The sequence below is a fragment of the Phyllostomus hastatus genome, unplaced genomic scaffold (genome assembly GCF_019186645.2).
Source record: "Phyllostomus hastatus isolate PE091 unplaced genomic scaffold, TTU_PhHast_1.1 phas_contig_29, whole genome shotgun sequence".
Lineage (NCBI taxonomy): Eukaryota > Metazoa > Chordata > Mammalia > Chiroptera > Phyllostomidae > Phyllostomus > Phyllostomus hastatus.
Genome location: NW_025333835.1, coordinates 39553550 through 39574575, shown reverse-complemented (window position 1 = coordinate 39574575; position 21026 = coordinate 39553550). Strand labels below are relative to the sequence as shown.

The following is a 21026-nucleotide window of genomic DNA, read 5'->3' as shown; positions in this document are numbered from 1 at the left end:
CAAGGCTAATGAGAGTCCTCATTTATCCCACTTAGTGTAAACAGTAATACATTCTGCTGCAGACACTTAACGTGTTTGATCATGAGTTCCAGCCCCAGACTCCCCTGGGAGAATGCTCTAAAGAATGTAGGCACTGGAATGGTTTCCTAAAATCTACAGATTCTGAATTCTGAGGCGCATATGGTCCTGGGGATTTCAAATAAGGGACTGTGGGCCTACAGTACCCATAGCCACTTGCAGAAGCTTTCTTAAAATCTAAGTTTTTACTTCACACCCACTTGGATGGGTAGTATTAAAAAAGACCAGAAGCATAAAATCACACGTGTTGGTCAGGGCATGGAGTACAGTATACATGCTTGTCATGAGTTTTGACTGCATCCATGTCCGGAGACGTCCGTCTGGGATGAACATAAGGACAGCTGTATGACACAGCCACCAACAGAAAAGTCAGGACAGGAACCAGGCCACCTCATCTGTGAAGGTCCCCCTTTAGAAAGCCCTGGGTAACCTAGACAACTGCCCACTCCAGGGACCACCCGTGTCCTTTCCCATGTTCTGATCTCAGCTCTCATGCTTTAAATTGGCCAGTAAAGAGTGAGCCCTTGAACCCGTCAGCACCCTACTCTTGAACCCTAATAAAGGCAGAGCCCCTGGCGCTCTCTCTCTCTCTTCCTACCCAGGCCGTTCACTCTCCAGGACCTGTGGGCAATAAATCTTGCTCCTCAAAGTTCCCTCCCTGATGGTTTCTTGCTAAAGTGCAGTAATCATCATAAGAACCACAAGAGGGAACTCAGCTGTACATTTGGGTCCCGGTGGGGGACATGTCCGTGGAACTTGCCGTGAGTGACACGTGACCGGGCCTTGCAGCAGGCATCCCTAACCGACGGCAGTGCCATCCATACTCCTGGAACGGACAGAACCGCGAAAGTTGGAAGTCTTTGTGTATTGCTAGAGGGAATGTAAAATGGTGCGGGTGCCACGGAAAACAGTATGAAGATCAAAACGTGAAACAGGAAATTACCATGTGACCCAGCAATTCCACTTCTGGAATTATCATTCCAAAAGAGTTGAAAGCAAGCACTTGAACAGATGTTTGCACACCCATGTTGATGGCAGCTTTACTCACAGTAGCCAAAAGGCCAAGGCAACCCAAGTGCACACTGATGAATGAATGGAGAAACCAAATGCGGTATACGCAGATGGTATGTTCAGCCTTACAAAGGAAGGAATCCAACACATGCTACTACATGGGAGTCTTAAAGATATCATGCTAAGTGAAATAAGCCTGTCACAAAAGGACAATTACTATACGATTCTGCTGCTACGAGGTACCTGCAATAGTCAAATTCATAAAGACAGACAGTAGAATGCTGGTTGCCAGGGGCTGGGGAGGGGGCTCGGAGTGGTGTGGCATGGGCGGCGAGTTTCAGTTCAGGGAGATGAAGAAGTGCGTTGGATGGATGGTGGTGATGGTGTGCAGTGAGTGAATGGGCTTAAAGCCTCCGAACTGTACACTTGACAACGACAAAAGTGGTCAATTTTAAGTTATATGTATTTTACCACAATTTAAAAAAATCTGTTTTAAGGATAACCTTCTAACGTTCTTAATGTAGATTCCTTTTTTCCACTTCAGTTTTCCTTACTAGGAGGTGGAATCACACAAAGCATGCTGTAACTTTATGCCTTACGGGAATTTATAAATTCTTGGAGACTGCTCAGCTAGGGCTGTCCATGGCATTGGGCACTCAAAGAGGTAAGAAACGGTCAAAGGCACGGAGCCTGACCCAGGACACCAGCAATCTGTCTGACACCCAGCAACAGGATCACGGGCACGTCCCTTAGCTACTTTATACACTCATTTCATACACTCATATGTATATAAAACAGCACATTATTTGTTTCCTAAGCTGCCATTTTGAGTTAAAGCATATGAAAATGCTTGAAAAATATGACACACGATGCAATTGTAATGCATTCGTGTGAAGACTCAGTTGTCCACACAGCTCCCTCCAACGCCAAGCTTGTTTCTTAGGACTGTCCGACAGCAGCAGATTTTGGAGTTCTAGCGTGTACATTCATGCCCAGAGGAATGAATTCTTTAGGCTTTCCTCGGGCTGACGAATGTGTGGCAGCAAATGGTCTGGGGACTCTTGGAGGACACACAGCTCGTCGGTGGTGGTGGCGGGGAGAAGAAGCTACTTTTCTTGGACTTGGCCTCCTCACGCACGGGCAGGAGCTCCCAAGCCCATCCTTTCTCGGTGGAGCCGGCGTCAGCGCCCTCCAGTGCGGACGGGAGCCAGGAGGCCTGGGAGCCAGGAGGGCCGGGAGCCAGGTTCCAGGGCTGGGAGTTGCCCAGGCAGCGGCCTTCTTTCCTGCTGCTCGTAGCCACATTTTCACGGTTTCCAGGAGGTGCACACAGGGTCCCCGTCCCCCAGGGCGGTCAGACTCCTCCTGGTGCCTCCCCTCCCGAGAGTGCCACAGAAGAGCAGTGGGCGTCCAGGAATGCCGGGCTGGACAGCTGCCAGTTCTCTCTCCGGACTGATTTCCCACCTTCCCGGGGTGGTTCCTGGCTGGGGATGATGCATCGAGGATTTTACAGCCCTTGCGCGTGCAGCTAGGGTGCTTTGGGACCTATTTTGCAAGCAGACTAAGACAATATTGTCCTGCCCGGTCTGCCGAGTCACTGTCCGTGACAGATTTCTCATCCCCATGCATCATTTCGTCCCTCTTCCATCTGCTCACACTCACCCAGTCATGGCTTGCTATTTTCTTTGCTTAGTCAGTCCCCTCAGCGGCTGGTGACAGTGACTGATTTATTTCCTAGATTTTTTTTTCTTTCTAATTTTCCAATGTCTGACAATTTACTGTATTTACCCCCTGGCCATGGGTAGGATTTCCTTGGGGTGACAGTTACTTCTGTGAAGACCGGGGGCCTCAAAAGACAGCAGAGGCTCCCTGCAAAAGCTCCGTTTCCAAAGGACCCAGTTAATCCCCACGCCTTATCCAGCATCTTTGATCGCCTCTTCCCAGGAGGTGTTTTAAAGAAAGGACACGGTGATGGCTCCACACTGGCTTACAAGATGGGAAAGTGGGATGTTGTTTTGCCCGTTTTATGTGGAGAGGGAGGAGTCTGAAAATACCTAACTCAAGAAACGCGAAGACTCTGTAATGCGTACGTTCTATCATGGAGCCCACTGCTGGGACCTGCCTCTCAGGCTGGCTTCCATTTGTGCCCTGCCTGCCCCCTCTGGCCGCCTCCCACCCTCCCCCCCTTTCCTCTCTAGCCCCCACGAATGTACGAAAAGCATCCCCCTGAAAAGAAAACAATCCGCAAGGAAGATACGGATGATGTAATCAGATGTGGCTGCCTCCTCAAAAAGCAAAAATCTGCCTCTATATGAGCAAAAAGGAAGAGCTCATACAAACACAAGGGCCTTATTTTTTTTCTTTTGCTGCTGCCTGACAAAGTTCTGACCTGGATATGTTAACCATATAAAAGTTTTATTTCTTCCTGAGCCTACGTGTTCCTGCCTCCCGTCTAATCATTCTTCTCTAGCTTTTGTACGGACAGCTCATTCTGGCTACCCGGCGGCCCAGGGCACCTTCTCGGGGATGACGGATGACTGCAAATACCCTCCCAGGCTCCCCAGGCTCAGCTGGGGAGCTGGAGGGAGCCTAGATTTGCAACCTGCACCAGAGCTCTTTAATTTTTTTTCCCTTTGGCCTTCTAGATTATTATCGATTTTCTTCCCTTACTTACTAGCTTCCTTTCCCTTCCTATTTGTCTGAGTGGAGTCAGAGGGCTGGCGCGCCTTCTCCCGTTTCATCCTAAAACGTTGCTTGGCTCAGTGAGGAAGAGGAGGGGTGGAAGTTACCCTGGCAGATGCACTTTCTCACTGGTCGCTGAAGATACATGCGAGGCTGCCTTTCTTGGGTGACAGACGTTGCCATGAATTCTAAAGAAAATTCTTTATTAGCTATTGTGGGAAAGTAGGATGCAATTCTTTGCACTGACTAGCATGGACTAAAATTTTATGCTCCCCCGCTCCAAGAACCACATGTTGAGGCCCCGGTCCCCGATGCAATGCAATTTGGAGGTGGGGCCTCTGGGAGGTTATTAGGTTTCCATAAGGCTGTGAGGGTGCAGGCCCCGTGATGGGACCAGTGCTCTTAGACGAAGATCAGGGGCCCTGTCTCTCTGTCACGGAAGGACGCAGTGAGAAAGCAGCATCCACAAGCCTGGAAGAGAGCTCTCCCCAGAACCCACCCCTGCTGGTACCTTGACCTTGGACTTCTAGCCTGTGAGAACTAAAGCTCTGTTTCAGCCACCCAGTCTACAGTATTGTTGCCCTAGTGGCCTGAGTTGACTAAGCCTCTAATTGAATCAAGCGCGGTACTACCAGGTATTCAAAGTATCCGCTGAGGCCAGAGGTTTGTGGGGACCGTCTCTTGCAATTATGTGCTGTATTTTCAACGTACAATTCTCTCTTGATGCGTGTGTGGTGATTTCAGCCCGGCCTGTGCTCCAGCTCTCCTTAGTGGGGGACCGTATAACTGAGCCAGATGACCCCCAGGGCCAGGTGCTGTTGTTTTTAATATAAGCAAAGCCCCATTAAAGAGAACATCAAGGGCATCCGTGGAGACAAAGAGAAAACAACAAATTCTAGCCTGCTGTCTGAGGAATAAAAAGGGGGATTTCTTTCATATTAGTAGGAGCTGAGAGTACAGCTGCCAGATGAAATAGAGGGCTACCAGTTAACTGGGTTCTAGATTGAAAAAATGAATCCTTTTGTCAGTGTACAAGTGTCCCACTGGGTGACTGGTGTTCTATGGGCCAAGTCTGGCCGAGTCTGCCTTCCGGGCTGTGGAGGTCAAAGTGCGGTGCCCAGCCCAGCAACAACTGCATCCTCTGGAAGCTGCTTGGAAATGCAGAAGCTCAGGCCCTCCCCTGGACTTCTCCAATCGGAACCTTCATTTCTAACCGGATGCTCAAGGATGGGGCCTGCACGCTCATGTTGGAGAAGCACTGTTTTCAAGTTTACGACCTATGTTTAGGGATGCTACTACGCCGGGTTTCAGATTGCCCCAACGGGTTGGAAAGGAGAGGGGAAGCGAGGACGGGGCCCTCCTGACCACCAGCTGGGGTCAGAGTGGAGATTTCAGTGTGGACAGGCCGTGGGCACCCGGCACTTTCTTCCCGTCCGAGGGCCCAGCGTCCTCCTGTGCCCCGCCTCCCGTTCCCAGGCTGGTTCAGCTGTTGCAGCAGAGCGAGATCTGCCAGTGGTGGGCGAGGGTGGGGGCCAGGGGACACAGGTGGGTTCAGATTCTGGGGGAGGCAGTGCTCCCCCAGTTGGGGCACACCCTTGACCATCATGTCTCCACACAGACACTGCAGCCACATCTGTGTGTCGCCTGCTCTCTCCATTTCAAGCCATTAATTTCAATGGTGCCATTCACTTAATAATAGCTACTTGGGAAAATACGATCATGGCTGGGCTGAGCGGGCATATCCATGGCAGGGGTGGTTTTGCCCTTGGAAACCGAACGAAGTCAGTGTGGTAAAGAGCCGTGGAGAAGTGTTCAGAAACGAATCAGGAGAAACTCGGGGCATGGAAGACGAGCCTGAGCAAATACTTAGACTGATGAAAGGGCTGCGGGAGTGGATGTGACCCGAAGAATGTGGCTGCAGGAGCCCACGGGATAAAACGTAAACAGAGGGAGAGATGCTGGGTTAGCAGGGGCCTCAGCCCGCGGGCTTGCGTGGGAGAACTCCGGACTGTGACCATCTCTACCAATGCTAATAAGCACCTACGTTCTGAATCCATTAAGGCCTGTCGATAGACTAAAAAAAAAATTTTGGTTCTTTTATTTTAGATGGATAATAAGAATACCTTTTCTTTTTTTTTAACAAGCATTTTTAAATGCCTATTTTCTGAAAAGCCATACTTCAAAAGTAGGAAACAATAGATGATTATCTGCATTACAACTGGGTCTTCCAACTTACAAAACAGTTCAGTAAAATTTCATTAAATGAACAGCTCTCAAGATCACTTAATATTTGAACGAGAAGAAACCTTCCATTAAATTTAATTCATCAAATCTTTACTGGTTATCTACTTATTATGCCATTAAATATAAAGTTATAATATTAACATTCCATTGCCGTAGGAGCATTTTAAAAAGCCATGAAATTATAATTTTTCCAATGGGAATGTAATTCTAGTCACAAACATTTGAGAGCCTCATCTTTTTAATAATATACTTATTATTATAGGTATATTATAATAATCTTTTAAATAATATACTGGGATAAATTCTGGAATATTCCTGCAAATGATTTTATTGCATGAGATTTGATGATTTCCTTCACCTGCATAAAGTCTTCCAGTGGCTTCCTGGGGACCTCGGGGAAAAATTCAAGTCTGGCCCCTGACTACTGTTCCAGGAGCTTCTCCCCGGGGGGGTGGGGGGCGGCCTTTCCCAAACCTCCAGTCCCACAGTGCGGCACTTGGAGGGTCCAAAGTCCACGGTCCCCTCTCCAGCCGCTGTGCCTTGTCATGTGTCGACAGACAACACTGCCACGTTATTCAGCCTTGAACTCTCCGAGCCTTGCATGGGGCCGGGGCAGAGGGAGCGCGGAAGGGTATTGCGGACGGAATGAGGGACATAACGAACGCATGCAGCGTCACCACACCTTTCACAGAGCTACGGGCCTGTTCTCCTAAGCTGGGGAGGGCTGTACTGAATGGTCATTTGTTTCAGAGGCAGGATATGGAAGGGGAAGGAATCCTGGGCTCAGATTTGGGAGACTGCAGCTGTCCCGCCATTAGCTGGATGACCTGGGCCCGCGCGCTGACCCTGTCTGTGCTCCTGATGCACACAGCGAGGGACTTGGCTGAGCCGTCCGGCCCGCTCTAGCTCTGACTTCCGCGGTCCTTATCTCCCCCCTCATTTTCTCCGCGGAATGCAGTTCCCTTCCCAGCCCTCACTTGCAACCATTTTTTTAGATGTAGTTCTTTTTGTAGGAAATTGCGTAGGCACCAATATTAACCAACCTGTGTGACCATCCATGGGAGCGTAATTCAAAACACAGCCTTCCTTTAGCCAAGGCTGAAAGGTAAACACAGGTGGGCAGCAGAGCAGCTTGAAAAATCAGCCACTTCATTCATTAGGCCACCTGGCCATCCTTCGCAGTGTCTTTCTGTACAGTCACTAGGAACAGACACACGAGAGGCTGGGGCATCCCAGCTGACTCTGCTGGCCACAGTCTCCGTCCGAAAAGGTTGGGCATTGGTGAGTGACCAGGCATTTTTGAGGGGCATGCTGCCGATATCATGAATGTCTTTCTGTACCTCATCATCGAAGATTTGGATATTGGTATTTTGGGGCTGCCTGAAAGATTACAGCTTTTCCCATAGCTATCTAGGTTTCATTTTTCTAAGCTTTCCTTAGTGTAGCCAATAATATGATTGCCAATAGATGCTCAACATGCAGCTCTGCAATGTAAGAAAAAACACCTAATGAGCACCTCACTTGCACCCCTGCTTACCTTCTGCAGATTCTTCTGAACTAGACATCCGTGTATCTTCTTGTTGCCTTTTGATCACAGCAGCTGCATACGCTGGACCCGGCCCAGTGAGGCTCCAGAACAGGACCGCCCCACCCCACCCCACCCGGCCGTAGCCTCTCCACCTGCTGGTTAATCCCCAAAGACTCCTTGAGGCCAATTTACCAGCTGCTCTACCCACCTGCCTCCCCGCTGGGGAGGGTTTGGGCAGGCCCCTCTCCTGGTGTCCTGCCCTGCTTGCCAACCCCCAGCCGTTCCCTTGTCCAACTTCTCCACCCTATGAAGACGCAGGCCAAACCCTTTTCTGGGCTGAATCAAGAAATTCCGAAATTGCACATCCAGCGGCGGTAGCACCGTGCAGCAGGGCAGCGGGGCAGCGGGGCAGCAGGGTGCACACAGAGCCCTCTCCCGTCAGGAGATGTCGACAGAACTTCCCAAGGCACAGGCCCTATGGGAACCCTTTCCTGTACTCCTGCATCACTTTGTTTTACCCTTACCCTTTCCATGAGCACTTCAAAAAATCTCCTTTCTCCAAGGGTGGAAAAATTACAGTTGAATTTTCACTTTCTGTTAAACTTGTGATGAAAAAAAAAAACCCAAAACCAAAAACAGCAAGCCGAGCAAATTGAACTATGGATAAAAATAGCTCCGCTATCTCAAGTCATTAAGTGAACATAAAAGGCTCTCCGCGGTCTCGGGATATCCGTAACCTGGCATCTGTCTGCGCGTCCCCACCGTCACCCGGAGGCCGGGCGTTTGGAACAAGGACTCCACGCTTAATGGCGCCCTGAGAGTAAGTGCTCCCAGGTGCCCATCAAAGCTGTCACTCTGAACAGCTGTCGCTGAGTGACGCCCGGTCCCCTCCACCCTCCACTGCCTTTTGCATAAACAGGCCCGCAGAGCGGCGCCAGGAGCGCGCAGCTTCCCGCGCTGGGTGCGCGGAGCCCGGCCCGCAGGAACCGCGCGGCGCCCCTCACCTGGCTTTGCTGTGCCCGTTCCAGCACTCCTCCTCGTTGGACGTGCCCGCCGTCACGCTCTCGTCCTTGCAGATGGTGTAGGGCAGCGCCGACCAGACCTTCTTAGAGAGCTTCAGTTTCTCTTTTATGTCTGTGACCTGATGGAGAAAGCAAGGGAAGACAGTGACGATTTTCCCTAAACGCCGTCCGCGTCTACCCGAGGACACCGCGCAGGTGAAGCTTACAGAACCTTCGGTAGGACGAGCGCACACTCGTTCTCGGTTTTAACAGAGACGCAGGATTTACTGTCCAGGAAAACCTCGCCCCCTCCTCCCTCAGCCTTCCTCCAGCTTCTGGCAGAGAGTGCTCAGGGAGTTGGCTTTCTGATTGCCATCTGCTCTGTCCTTCGAATTAGACACTTGTGAAGCATCTCAACTGGCTTCGGGGTTCCCCCCACCTGGGAGAAATAGGTGCACCCACCGTACAGCAAACACCCCGAACAGAGTCTTTAGAATTCATCTGCCTAGAGGTCGGATACGGGCACCCAAACAATGCACCGAGAGACAAAACGCCTTTCCCAACGGTCTACTTGTTTCTGCCGGAAACACACATTGTCACTAATTCAGCTGCTGGTGACCTCAGCTCCTGACTAACTGACAGGCCCATGCAGCTAGCATGCACTTGGATGGTGAGCAGCAACCCAAACCCATGGAAGAATCTCTAGTCATTTGAAGTACAGGTGAGTGTACAATCCACAGCCCTCCCGATGGACGGCCAGGACGAGCTGAGTAACACCACCGTGGGTGGTTCCAGGGTCAGCACGGACTGTGTCCCCGGGGAAAGGGTAGAGAGAGACATTCTGTACCATGTTGGCCTGTAATCAACATCTAGGTTCACGCAGTCACAACCTTGATTTCCTGTGCTACCTTTATGAATATTGGGAAAGTTGATGGGCAGTGGAAATGCAATTGCTACAGGTTGAATTACGCCCCCCCCCCCCCGCCCAGATTCTTATGCAGAAGTCCCTCAGTCCCTCAGAATGTGATCTTGTGTGGAGATGTGGTCTTCATGGAGCTAAGGAGGTTCAACAGGAGGCCGATAGGGGGCCCCAGACGGAAATGACTGGTGCTCTTACAAACGGGGAAATTCAGACCCAGAGGTACGCACAAAGGGAAGACGACGTGAGGAGATTAGGAAGACGACAGCCGCCTACAAGCCCAGGGAAAAGGCCTGAAAAGGATTCTTTCCTCTCGGTCTTCAGAAGGAACCCACCCTGCCCGACACCTTGATTTTGAACTTGTAGCTTCCAGAACTGTGAGACCATCAGCTCTGCCGTTTACACCACCCAGTCTGGGGTGCCCATTCCTAGCAACTCTATGCAGCAAATCCCAGCAGATCCCAAGAGGGAGACCCACTGAGACTTAAGGGCATTATTGTACATGTGAGATCCATAGCCTTTGGATGCGAAGTATTCTGTTTATTGTAGATGGAGTACAGATTCGAGAAAAAGACTCCAAGGATCCTTTGGTCAGGTACGAGAGTGAACACAAAGAAATAAAAGACTCGTCATTTTATTTTGGCCCCAGCCATGCTTCTCAGTAGTTCCAGAATTATACTTGTGGCCCCCGAGTCACTGTGCTGCTGAGGATGACAGAGGCGTCGGTACTGGGTGATGTCTGCCCACCCCCCGCCCCCCCCAAAGGGCTGAAGTGAGACGGATGCTGACTCAGAGAACCTGGGGTCTATTGGTGAGGAATGTGCTGTTACTTTTGTTTCAGATCGTGAAAATATCCACCAGGAAAGACGTTCCAAGAAGTAGCTTCCATGCAGGACATGTGTAATGTGGTTTGAAATCTACACTTTGACGCCCCCCCCATCCAGTTCTCCTTCCAGCCAGCCTGACTGGGCTAGGAAGTTTGCAGTGGGAGCCTGTCCTTTTCTGCTCGCCTCTCCAGGCACAGATGCGTGCGCATGTTGTTATGCAATTATTTCTGAAAGATAATTGCCATTTCTATCCAGCCATGGATGGATGGACATTCTGTTTACCACTTACAAAACCCCAACCCCCCCAAATACCAACTAATAAATGTTGAAAGAAGGATCATTAGAAAGATCACCATTCTACAACCACCATAGTCATAACAGACCTCAGCAAGTGTCATCAGTAGATGCTGTGATGAGTTGGATTGCCTCCAAAAGACACTGGGGTCGTAGCCACCAGTACCTGTAACCGTGACCTTACTTGGAAATGGGGTCATTGAGATGCTGGAGTTAAATGTGGGGTCATTAGGGTGGGCCCTGATCCAGTATGAATGTGTTCTTCTAAAAAGGGGAAACTGGACCCAGAGGGAGACACACAAGGGGAGGACCGCATGAAGATGAAGGCAGAGATGGGGTGATGCACCTACAAGCCACGGTTCCCCAAGGACTGTCAGCAAACCTCCGGAAGCTGGGAGAGGCTTGGAGCCGATTCTCCGCCACAGCCCACAGCCCCTAGGGGAGGCAGCCCCACTGACACCTGGCGCTCAGACTCCCGGCCCTCGGGCTGGGACACATTGCATTTCTGTGGCTGGAAGGCACCCGGTTGGTGGTTCTTTGCTGCAGGAGCCCTAGCAAAGAGGGCAGACACAAAAAGTGTTGGGTAAAAAGTGTGATGGAGAACAGGATGTTCACACAATCCCAGAGCATTCCCCCACAGACTGTTCAGGGAAAACTGGTCATTTGATAGTGCAAAAAAATTGGCGGCTCCCCTCCCTCGCCCAAGAGATCAAACTCACAGGACAAACTGATATCGTGTACCTCCTTTGCGATGTGACAAGAAGGACACGTACTTCTGCAGCCCAGATTCATACCTGAGTCCAATGGGAACCCACCAGGCAAACCCGGACTGAGGCACCACCTGCAGAACTGCCGGCCGGCACGGCTGCAGAGGCCGGTCGTGAAGGACACAGAAGTTCTTCAGGATGAAGGACGGTAAGGGGTCTGGTGCCCAAATGCAGCCCGGGTTCTGGTTTGGGCACTAGATCATAAAGTAATCTCCGTACGGGACATAATTGAGACAGTTGTTGAATTTGAATAATAACTTCTATCAATACCATTGTATTAGTGGTACATTTCCTGAGCATGAAATGGTGCTGTGGTCATGCAGAAGAATGTCATCTTCTCAAGAGATGCATGCTAAAGTATTCAGAATGAAAGGGTGATGATTTCCACAACTTACAACTAGAATGGTTTAATAATAACAACAAAAATCAACACATAGACATATACAGAAAGAGAGAAAGCCAATGTGGTGAATTTTTAATAATTAGTGAACATAGATGAAGGTATATATTTTTTAAAATCATTTTTCGGTAAGTTTGAATTTTTTTCAAAGTTAAATAGGTCAGAAATAAAATCTCTCACATTTGATTCATCCAGCTTTGGTCTCCAGTCCGGGCTGCCCCCTCTAGTCCACTCACTTTCAAACGCGAGCCCCAGGGCGAGGACCAGGCGGCACATGGCCACAGCCCACTCAGCACGCTCCCACCAGCCCGGGGACTGACATGCTGCGAGGGGACTCTGTCCCACTGTAAAGTATACCAAGAATCAGCAACCCTTGTCTGATCATTACTTCACTCAATTCCCACCTTTATGCCGTGGGACTGTGAATCAAATATGTATTTTCTGAGACACAGAGAAAGAATAAGATTGCATGATGTCCCGCAGGTATCTTCTCTTTTAATGCTCTGAGACTTGAACTGCGTATGCGGTGCTGCTGATCCTTTAGCTCAAACTCAAGTATTGTTTCTTTTAAGGTGTGGTCTCTGTCCCCATGTTAGATTTAGACTCCACGGCTGAGTTCCACAGCACCTTGGTCGTGATTCTAAGTGCTGATCAGCCTGGACTGACAACTGGCTTACTTTTCTGATTCACTCTTAGATCGCATGCTTCTTGGTGCAAAGACAAGGCTTCAGTTTGTCTCACTGGTTACTACGGGTCAGGGGGCCAATCATCTCAGTTTGCCTGGGAGGTAGGGGATTGCAGGACGCCAAAGTTTCAGAGCTAAAACTGAAAAGTCCTGAGCAAACCAGGACACATTGGTCACACAGCTTTCTGCACACAGTAGGCACTTAATAAATATCGATGGAGAAAATGGACTGAACTCTTCTGCTCTATTACCACGTCATAGACAGTATCACTAACGCAAGATAGCTGGGGTCACCCCAAGCGTGCTTGTGCTTATCTCCAGGGGGGCGAGAGGAGTTGTGCGGATAAGTGAGGAGAGTGGGGGTCCCTCCCTGCTGGTTCACCACAGCGCGTTCTGTAACCGGGCTGTGTTCTCCCGGCAGCTCAGTAGTAGCCAGGCAAGGTCACATGCGACTGAAGGAGATTACAGCGGGGGGCAGCAAGATGGGAGTGCTCTTTCCACAGCCTGTGGAAACATCAGCCGATGCCCTTTCAGGCTGGGATGGTGATGCAGACAGCTGGAAAGACGGGCACCGTCAGCCCCTGGAGTGGCGCACGGTGATGCAGACAGCTGGAAAGACGGGCACCGTCAGCCCCTGGAGAGGCGCACGCCTTTGATTCTGAAGGACAGCAGTTTCTCTTTCAGTTCCAAGAAAGCGTTGCAATTCTCACACCGTTTAGAACTATTTTCTGTTGTTTTTATATCTGAATAATATATGGGACAACTTTGTTTTAGCTCCAGACCTAAGTTTGCCTTGGAAACTATGTGTACATGATAGTGGGCTAAGCTTTATGTTGACAAGCACCCTTAGTTTAAATGTCTTGTTGGCAATAACAGTGAGTCCTCATGCATTAATTGTGCAAACCCCATGGGGACAAAGACCTGGGATCACATAGGGGATTTACAATTTCTTTTCTGTTTCCCACATGAGCTATTCAAGGTCAGATTCACTTTCTCCAATTCTTGAAAATTATATTTACCATATTTCCAGTATTTTATACCCCAGTATGAGCTACTGTAATATTAGTGATATCTGAGTATTAAATAGTTTTCACTTATGCTACTGGGGGACCCTGTTCTATATAAATACTGCTGGGGCCCACGGGGAAAAAATGAGCTTCTTTTTAGAACTTATCTGGAGTTCATTCTAACTTCTGACAGTTTCAACTCCTGGCTTCCGTAGAGATGTGAACTCTTAGTTTAAGGTGTATCTGAGACCTGACCCTGAGTCTTTGACTCTGGTACCATTTACGTACCATCTGACAGAACTGTAGAATTAGATAAAAGAGGGGGGGGAAACCGACAAAGGACTGCCAAAAGCAAAGGGTTTCCCCAAGACAAAGAGCAGAAAGAACTGTCAAATACTGTGGTCCGACAACTTCATTGAAAAAGGGATCTTGTCCCAAATATGTAACCTGAATTTCATCGAGGTACTGATTAACAACTTCCAGTTTACAGGAAACACTGGGGAAAGAGGCCCAAATGAACATCATAAATAGATGCTCAGACACACCCAGTGTGGCAGATACCAGGAAGAGCACTGGCCCCGACTCCTCCAGAGAGGAGGGAAGAGGAAGAAGACTGGCGTAGAGAAAAGGAAGCTTGCTCAGCACGGCAAGCCGAATGCTGTTCCTTCACTGCACCCTGGCCTTGGAGGTGGGCATCCAGCTGCAGGGGAGAGGTTTGAGGTAACCGGGAAAATCTCAATATAAATAGACAGTAGATGGTGTTACTGAGTCACTGCTGATATTCTTCTGTGTACCCATGGCGCAGTGGTCGTCTAAGAGACAGACTGTCCTCGTTCTTAGAAGGTTCATGCCGAGATATTTAGGGAATAAAGTGCTTTGTCTTTTACTTGAAAATAGCAAAAATTATTACAGAGTCTACCCCAGAGGTATAGGACTGTTCCTTTTATCACTTTTTCAACCATTTTAGTGTTTTTGAAGATGTAAAAAGAATGCAAAGTTGGGGAAGAAGGAGACCATTGTCGGTGCACATAGTGTTTGAGAGTGGTGCGAAATTCAGCTCTGGTCCGTAACGGACTCAGAATAATTGGGGCTAACTATGAGCTTCCGTTAAGCTAAGACACTCACATTCTTTTATTAAAAATTAATTTATCAGTTACAATGGACATACATTATTATATTGATATCTGGTGTAAAATATAGTGATTAGACATTTATATAGCTTAGGATGTGATCACCCTGCTGAGTCCAGAACCCTTCTCCAGCGTACACAGTTACTGCAGTAACACTGACCATATTCCCTAGGCTGTACCTCACATCCCGGTGACTACTGCTATAACTGGCAACTTGTACTTATTAATCCCTTTCATATTTTTCACCCACCCCCCTAAACCTTCTGCCATCTGGGGACTGTCAATTTGTTCTCTGTATCTATGAGTTTCTTTTCCTTTTTTAAAAAAGATTTTATTTATTTATTTTTAGAGAGGGAAGGGAGGGAGATAGAGAGAGAAACATCAATGTGCGGTTGCTGGGGATCATGGCCTGCAACCCAGGCATGTGCCCTGACTGGGAATTGAACCTGTGACACTTTGGTTTGCAGCCCACGCTCAATCCACTGAGCTACGCCAGCCAGGTATGAGTTTCTTTTTCTTTTGTTGATTTCGTTTTTTAGATTCCACATATTAGTGAAATCATAGGGTATTCTCTTTGTCTGGCATACTTCACTTAGCATAATACCCTCTATATCCATCCATGTTGTCACAAACGGTAAGATTTCATGCCCTTTTATGGCCAAGTGATATTTTACTGCATCATCACTGTACTACATCATCTTTATCTATGTGTCTATTGATGGGCACTTGGGCTGCTTCCACATCTTGGCTATTGTAAATAATGCTGCATTGAACATAAGGATGCACATAGCTTCCCAACTTGGTGTCTTGGATTTCCTCAGATAAATACCAGAAGTGGAATTGCTAAATCATGTGGTAACTCTGTTTTTATTTTTTAGAGGGAACTTAATACTGCTTTCCACAGTGGCTTCACCAATCCGCATTCCCAGCAACTGTGCATGGAGATTCCCTTTTCTCCACATCCTCGCCGGCACTTGTTTATGGATTTACTGATGACGGCCATTCTGCCAGGTGCGCAGTGATGTCTCATTGTGGTTCTGATTTGCATTTCTCTGACTACTAGCGACACTGGGCATCTTTCGTATGTCTATTTTCAAGGCGCTCACATTCCATCTTCAACGCTTCATGTGTGCTGCTGATGATCCCCTTTTTGCAAGTGGGAAATGGGGAGCTTCGAGGAATAAGAAAACTTGCCCTGCATCTCGTAAATGGTGCAGATGAGATTAAAATCCAAACGTAGACTTCAGAACTGTGACTCTTAACCACTGGGCGCAACGGAGACGTCGTCTAGACCCCGTGTGCTGGGTTGGTGTGGCGGTGTGTGCGTATTCCGGGGGGGTGAGAGATGAGTCAGTGTGACTGATTCAGGATGAAAACACTGGAACTTCCATTTTCATTTTTATTTTTTGGATGCCTTATGAAATGTATTTATATTTCACCTTTTAAAAGTGCGAATGTAATACATGTCGCTCTGGAAAGTCATCCTATTAGAAATACACGAAGTGCGTTTGGTCCAAGGAAATCCATTTCCTGGTGCCACCAGAGAGACCGACATGCTCCCTTCAGTTCCCTCAAGTAAAGGTTTTGTTCAATTTCCCTTTAACCTTAGACTGAGATGATCTCAGTTCGGGGAGGATGGAGTGAACTCTTTGCAAAAACTACAGTGAGGAAGCCAGCCTTTGCATCCGGGACCTCCCAAGCAACCACACATGAGAAAAAAATCAATTTGCCCCCAAGGGCCTGGTCTCTGCGGGTTACCAGGCACCCGCTGTTCTTCCTGGTAGCGGGGAGAGGCCCACAGTGGCAGGGAACAGACCCTAAGCCCCACCACATGCAGCCTCGGCCAGTGACCAGAAGACATTCCCATATTACACCAGAGACGCCTGATAGAAAAGAGCAGCCCTATGTCCAGATGCCCTGGGGTCCATCGGAGGTTCTGCCCCTACTGGTTCGACGGTCAGCTCTTCGCCGTTTTATTAACATTGGGGAACATGTTGGACTTCAAGCTTCTGGAGCTGCTACCAAAGCAAGTTTCCAGGAGACAGTTTCCATTGACAACTGCTCATAGGAGATGCTGTGCCTTTGAACTTGGTCTTGTCAGAGGAGATGGCTGTGGTACCAGACTTCCTGCAACCTCTCTCTGCTAGAAAAGCAATGCTCAGCGGGATCTAAGTTAACAAATACGAGATGGAAGAGCTGGTGTCCTCTCAGGCCCCTGAACCGCTTCCTTCTGATTCATGGGATGACTCCTTTTTGTGCCCCAAGGACAGGAATATAGCAGGCCCCCCAACAGGGAGGAAAACACGACCCAGTCATTTGAAAATATGTCATTAGTTTGAAAATGATAAGCCAAAGGCCATGGTCTTCCCATCTCTTGTAGCTGAAGTTCCTCCCCACGTATGGAGAAATCGACTTTGACTATAAAAATAGAAGAGGAATGAAGATTTCCTAATAACTACAGATTTATGAGCCTCCTAATCACTCCACACAGCAACGTCTATTTCTCGATTATCTTGAGGAAAGACTGAGACTTCCGGAGTGGAAAGGGGTTCCCAGTTCATGCTTCCCTCACCAGCGTGCTCCTGGAGTATTGAAACCCACCCAGTCCACACAAACTGGAATGCGTTTATGGTTTAGATCACGGAGATTTAAAGAAACTCATTAAACAGACAGGTGATTTAAAATGACTCTGGCAAAGAAAGTTTGGATTTTTTTTTGTTTCTAACAGGGCAAGCACAAGTGAGTAATAATAAAATGGCAGGCATGATATTCCTCTACTCTCAATACACCTGCAACACCACAAAGTGAAAATAGTAAAGATTCTTTGTTTTATCTCATTCGTCAAAAGTTTCTAATTTTGCATAATTTTCCCAGGGTACGGAATGTACCTTTAGTGGTGCTTGTATATAATTGATGTGTAGTTATGAATACACTGGATGTCTATGAGTCTAATGATCTGCTAATACAGATACGATATCTAAACATTCTGGAGCTCAGCCGTCTACAGGGACTGATACGATACATTTCGAGTCAGTACTTATCAAGCAGAAACTTTCAGTGAAATCCATTTAAGGAGAGAGGGAAGTGCATTATGATTTAGAAAAAGTTCCAGTACATTGGTTAAGGAAGAAAAAGGCTTTCGCTGCTCGTGTTCATTCATTAAATACTTACTTGCCTTCTAATAATTCACGTTTTATGCTACGCTCTGGGAAACAGATATGGCCAGTGCACAGTTGCTGCCCTTGGCTATTCCCAGCTTCCCTGTCTAGGGTGGTTAAACAGGCGCAGAGCAGATACAGTGGTGCTGGGTGAGCCAAGGACTCGGGGAGCGCGAATGTCAGCGTGTCTGGGAGTTTCCTTTCTGGGGAAAACCATACTCCCTCCCAAGCCAATAACGCTTTGCCCATATTCACTCTTTGGTGGTAGTGTCTGAATTCTGCCATCAGGAGAATTAAGAAGGTAGATAATGCCCTGGCTGGTGTAGCTCAGTGGATTGAGCTCGGGCTTTGAACCAAAGCATCGCAGGCTCGATTCCCAGTCAGGGCACATGCCCAGGTTGCAGGCCACGGCCCCTAGCAACCGCACATTGATGTTTCTCTCTCTCTCTCTTTCTCCCTCCCTTCCCTCTCTCAAAATAAATAAATAAATCTTTTAAAAAAAGAAGGTAGATAATTAGCCATTTCTATCTGGAAGGATTAAAAACAAACAAACAAACAAACAAACAAACAAACGTGCCATGGCCTCCCATGGGTCCACCCGTACCAGTGGGATGGCTTTATCAGGGCAGAAGGCATCACTTTCAGTCTGGTCTTCAGCATTCGTGTCTCCTGACTCCCAGGAAACATCTGCTCTGGGGCGGAGGCTTGGCAACCAGCACGGTGCATGTCCTGGGTGCTTACCAAATATTGGTTGAACTAATAAATACTTGACTAGCGTTGATGATTATCGGCTAAGGAAAGTATGACTTTATAAATGATTGATTATTTGCCAGCTACTCTCTTCCGGCCTGTCCCTTGGGGAGTCAGGAAGATGCAGGCAAATTCTGTGGACTCCCCACCAAGAGCACTTCCCCCCAATCTTGTTGTCCCTGGAGGGAGGGGGGGATCTCACACGATGCCCTCCGACCCTGTAATTAGGGTTCTCGTCTCCTGTCACTGAGAATGTTCTTCCGGGCGTTATTTACACAGGCATGATGGAAGAGCCTTGGAGGTCTCAAAGAAGATCTTGGCTTGGAGGAAAACCATGAGAATTTAACTAAAGGTGGAATGGCCCCATCGCAGGAGTCTCTGCAGTCCTGATGTAAACACATTGTTTCCAGGACCTTCCCTGGGTTTTCTGTTCCACTCTGATTTGGGGTGCTTTTGAACTGCTGTCACCTTCGTCTCCTCTGTGGGTCCTTGGATGGAACATATGTGGTCGCCCCCGAGGGACTTTGCCCACGGCCTGCCTGAGGCCCGGAGTCATCCCCCCTGGACCGTTCATGTCCTGGCATCTTCCCTGGGACGTGTGAGAAGTGACCGGGGAGAAGGCCACCTGCGGTCCGCTCTCTGTCACACACAGACCAGGGGACACTCCCCGGGACACCAGTGTGTGGCCCTGGCCAAATGCCCTATTTGCTTAAGACTTCAGAAAGATTCCGACAGGCCTATTTCATCTGTAAGGTAACATTATGGGACCGGCTGTAAATAATATATACCATATCTTTAGAAAGGAGATGGTTAATATTTAAAGGGCTACACATTAAATAATAGATATTGAGGGGGAAAAACAATGTGAATATTTAATAGACTGAAGGTCATTTGTTAGCTTTGGAAAGCAATCTGTTTGAAGAAGCAAAGGCAGTCTTGTCTTTACCTCATGGACAAGGCCACTATACTTGGTCAAATTCAGGGAAATGCACAATCACAATACTGCTTTGGCAACCTGAGAGTTTAATAATCCAGTTTCCCTGACAACGACCTCATCCAATTTGCCTTTGGAGAAACCCCCAGTCATTCAGTTCACGGTGGGTCCCAGCATCAGAGTTCAAGGCATCCCTACCGCTTCAGTGATCAAACACGGGTCTGTGAACGTGCCCGTTCACAACTCTCTCTCTCACAGTGAGAGAGACAGCGTACGGACTGTCGAGAGCAGGGTAGGTAAAGTCCCGAAGTCTCCGAGGGAACACTGCCTTTTCCGTAAATACAGCCTTCCTGAGGTGCCGGAGGAAGTAGGGGCTACTGATGCCTTTTAGCTCCGTGCAGAAGCCAAAGCCACGCGGCACGCTTGATCTGCCTGCTCCACCTATGCTGAAGCCCGAACAGCATTTAGCCTCCTACATGCCAGGACGTGTCTTCTGTTTATTTTGAGTTTGTGAAAGTCTTTGGTGTTGTTTTTGAGGGCTCAGATTGTGCCTGTCTACAGTGTAATGTTTTGGGGGGTTCTGGAATGCTTGGGTACATCACTTGTAATGCAGTTTCTTTCAGGAACCTTCTACATAAGTTTTGGGGATGACAACAGGGTCTTGTTACGTGCAGTTTGTCAGTGAACCCAAGGCAGATTTCAGCCACATGATACCCCCAGCACTCAGCTAAGTGCTGCAGTCACTACACAGTCTAAACTAGCCTTACATTCTGGGCCTCCTCAGACATTGCCAGGGGCTTCAATGACAAGGGCTATTCTATTACCACATGACATATTTTTTTTTCCACATGACTCCCCAAGGACATAAGTACACTTTTGTCTTGTAGGAAAAAGTAAGAAGAATGAGATGACTGGTAGGAATGTGAGACTCCTTGAAGGTTCAAAATCACAATGCTTGGCTTTGTTGAGTTTCTCAGGGGATGGGGAGCTGGGTGGAAAATTTAAGGAGTTTGCCTCATCCCCTCTGACTTCATGTCTGGAGTGTCTGGGCGGCACGGTGACACGGAGTTCAGGGCGTGGCCCTGAGAAGACAGACAGGGTCCTTCCCCGGGACAGCACTGCTCAGAGTGGCATCAACAGTGGAAACATCAGAGCTATTTTCCTCTGCTGTTCAGGGCAGGGTTTTGCAGCAGATTTTACGAAAACAATCACAGACTTTTAAATCACATTTATAGCTAATGTCCTGATGGCATCCCGTTCCCTGAGGCATCACACTTTCGGCAAGGAAGAGTAGTGAGGATTCTACACGTCCTTGACAGATGACGCAGTTTGACACTAAAACCCACTGAATTCAATAGTGAAGGGAAGAGACAGGGAGATGTTTGGTCTGTGGAAATGCCTGTGAAATCAAAGCATTCTGTTGCACAGCGGCTACTTAAATTGTAGCACTGTTTACTTCTCAACACTGAAGAGGTAAATAATTTCAAGGAGTGGTTTTTATCACCGAATCATTGAGCTGGGAGGCTCCCGTGGCCCAAAGCTTCCAGAGTATTCTTGACAGATACCTAGGCTCCATCTAAACATTTCCAACGAGAGATATCGGCGTCTAACATA

At 48.3% G+C, this 21026-nt stretch overlaps 1 protein-coding gene across 2 annotated transcripts in view; it reads right to left on the bottom strand.

Annotated features, from left to right (window-relative positions):
- GPC6 (glypican 6) overlaps positions 1-21026 on the bottom strand; it is a 1006549-nt gene that overhangs the window by 13861 nt on the left and 971662 nt on the right. For both annotated transcript variants that reach the window (XM_045839077.1, XM_045839078.1), the window contains exon 7: positions 8545-8681. In XM_045839077.1, coding sequence (XP_045695033.1) covers positions 8545-8681 — 137 coding nt within the window. The remainder of the gene's footprint in view (positions 1-8544; positions 8682-21026) is intronic.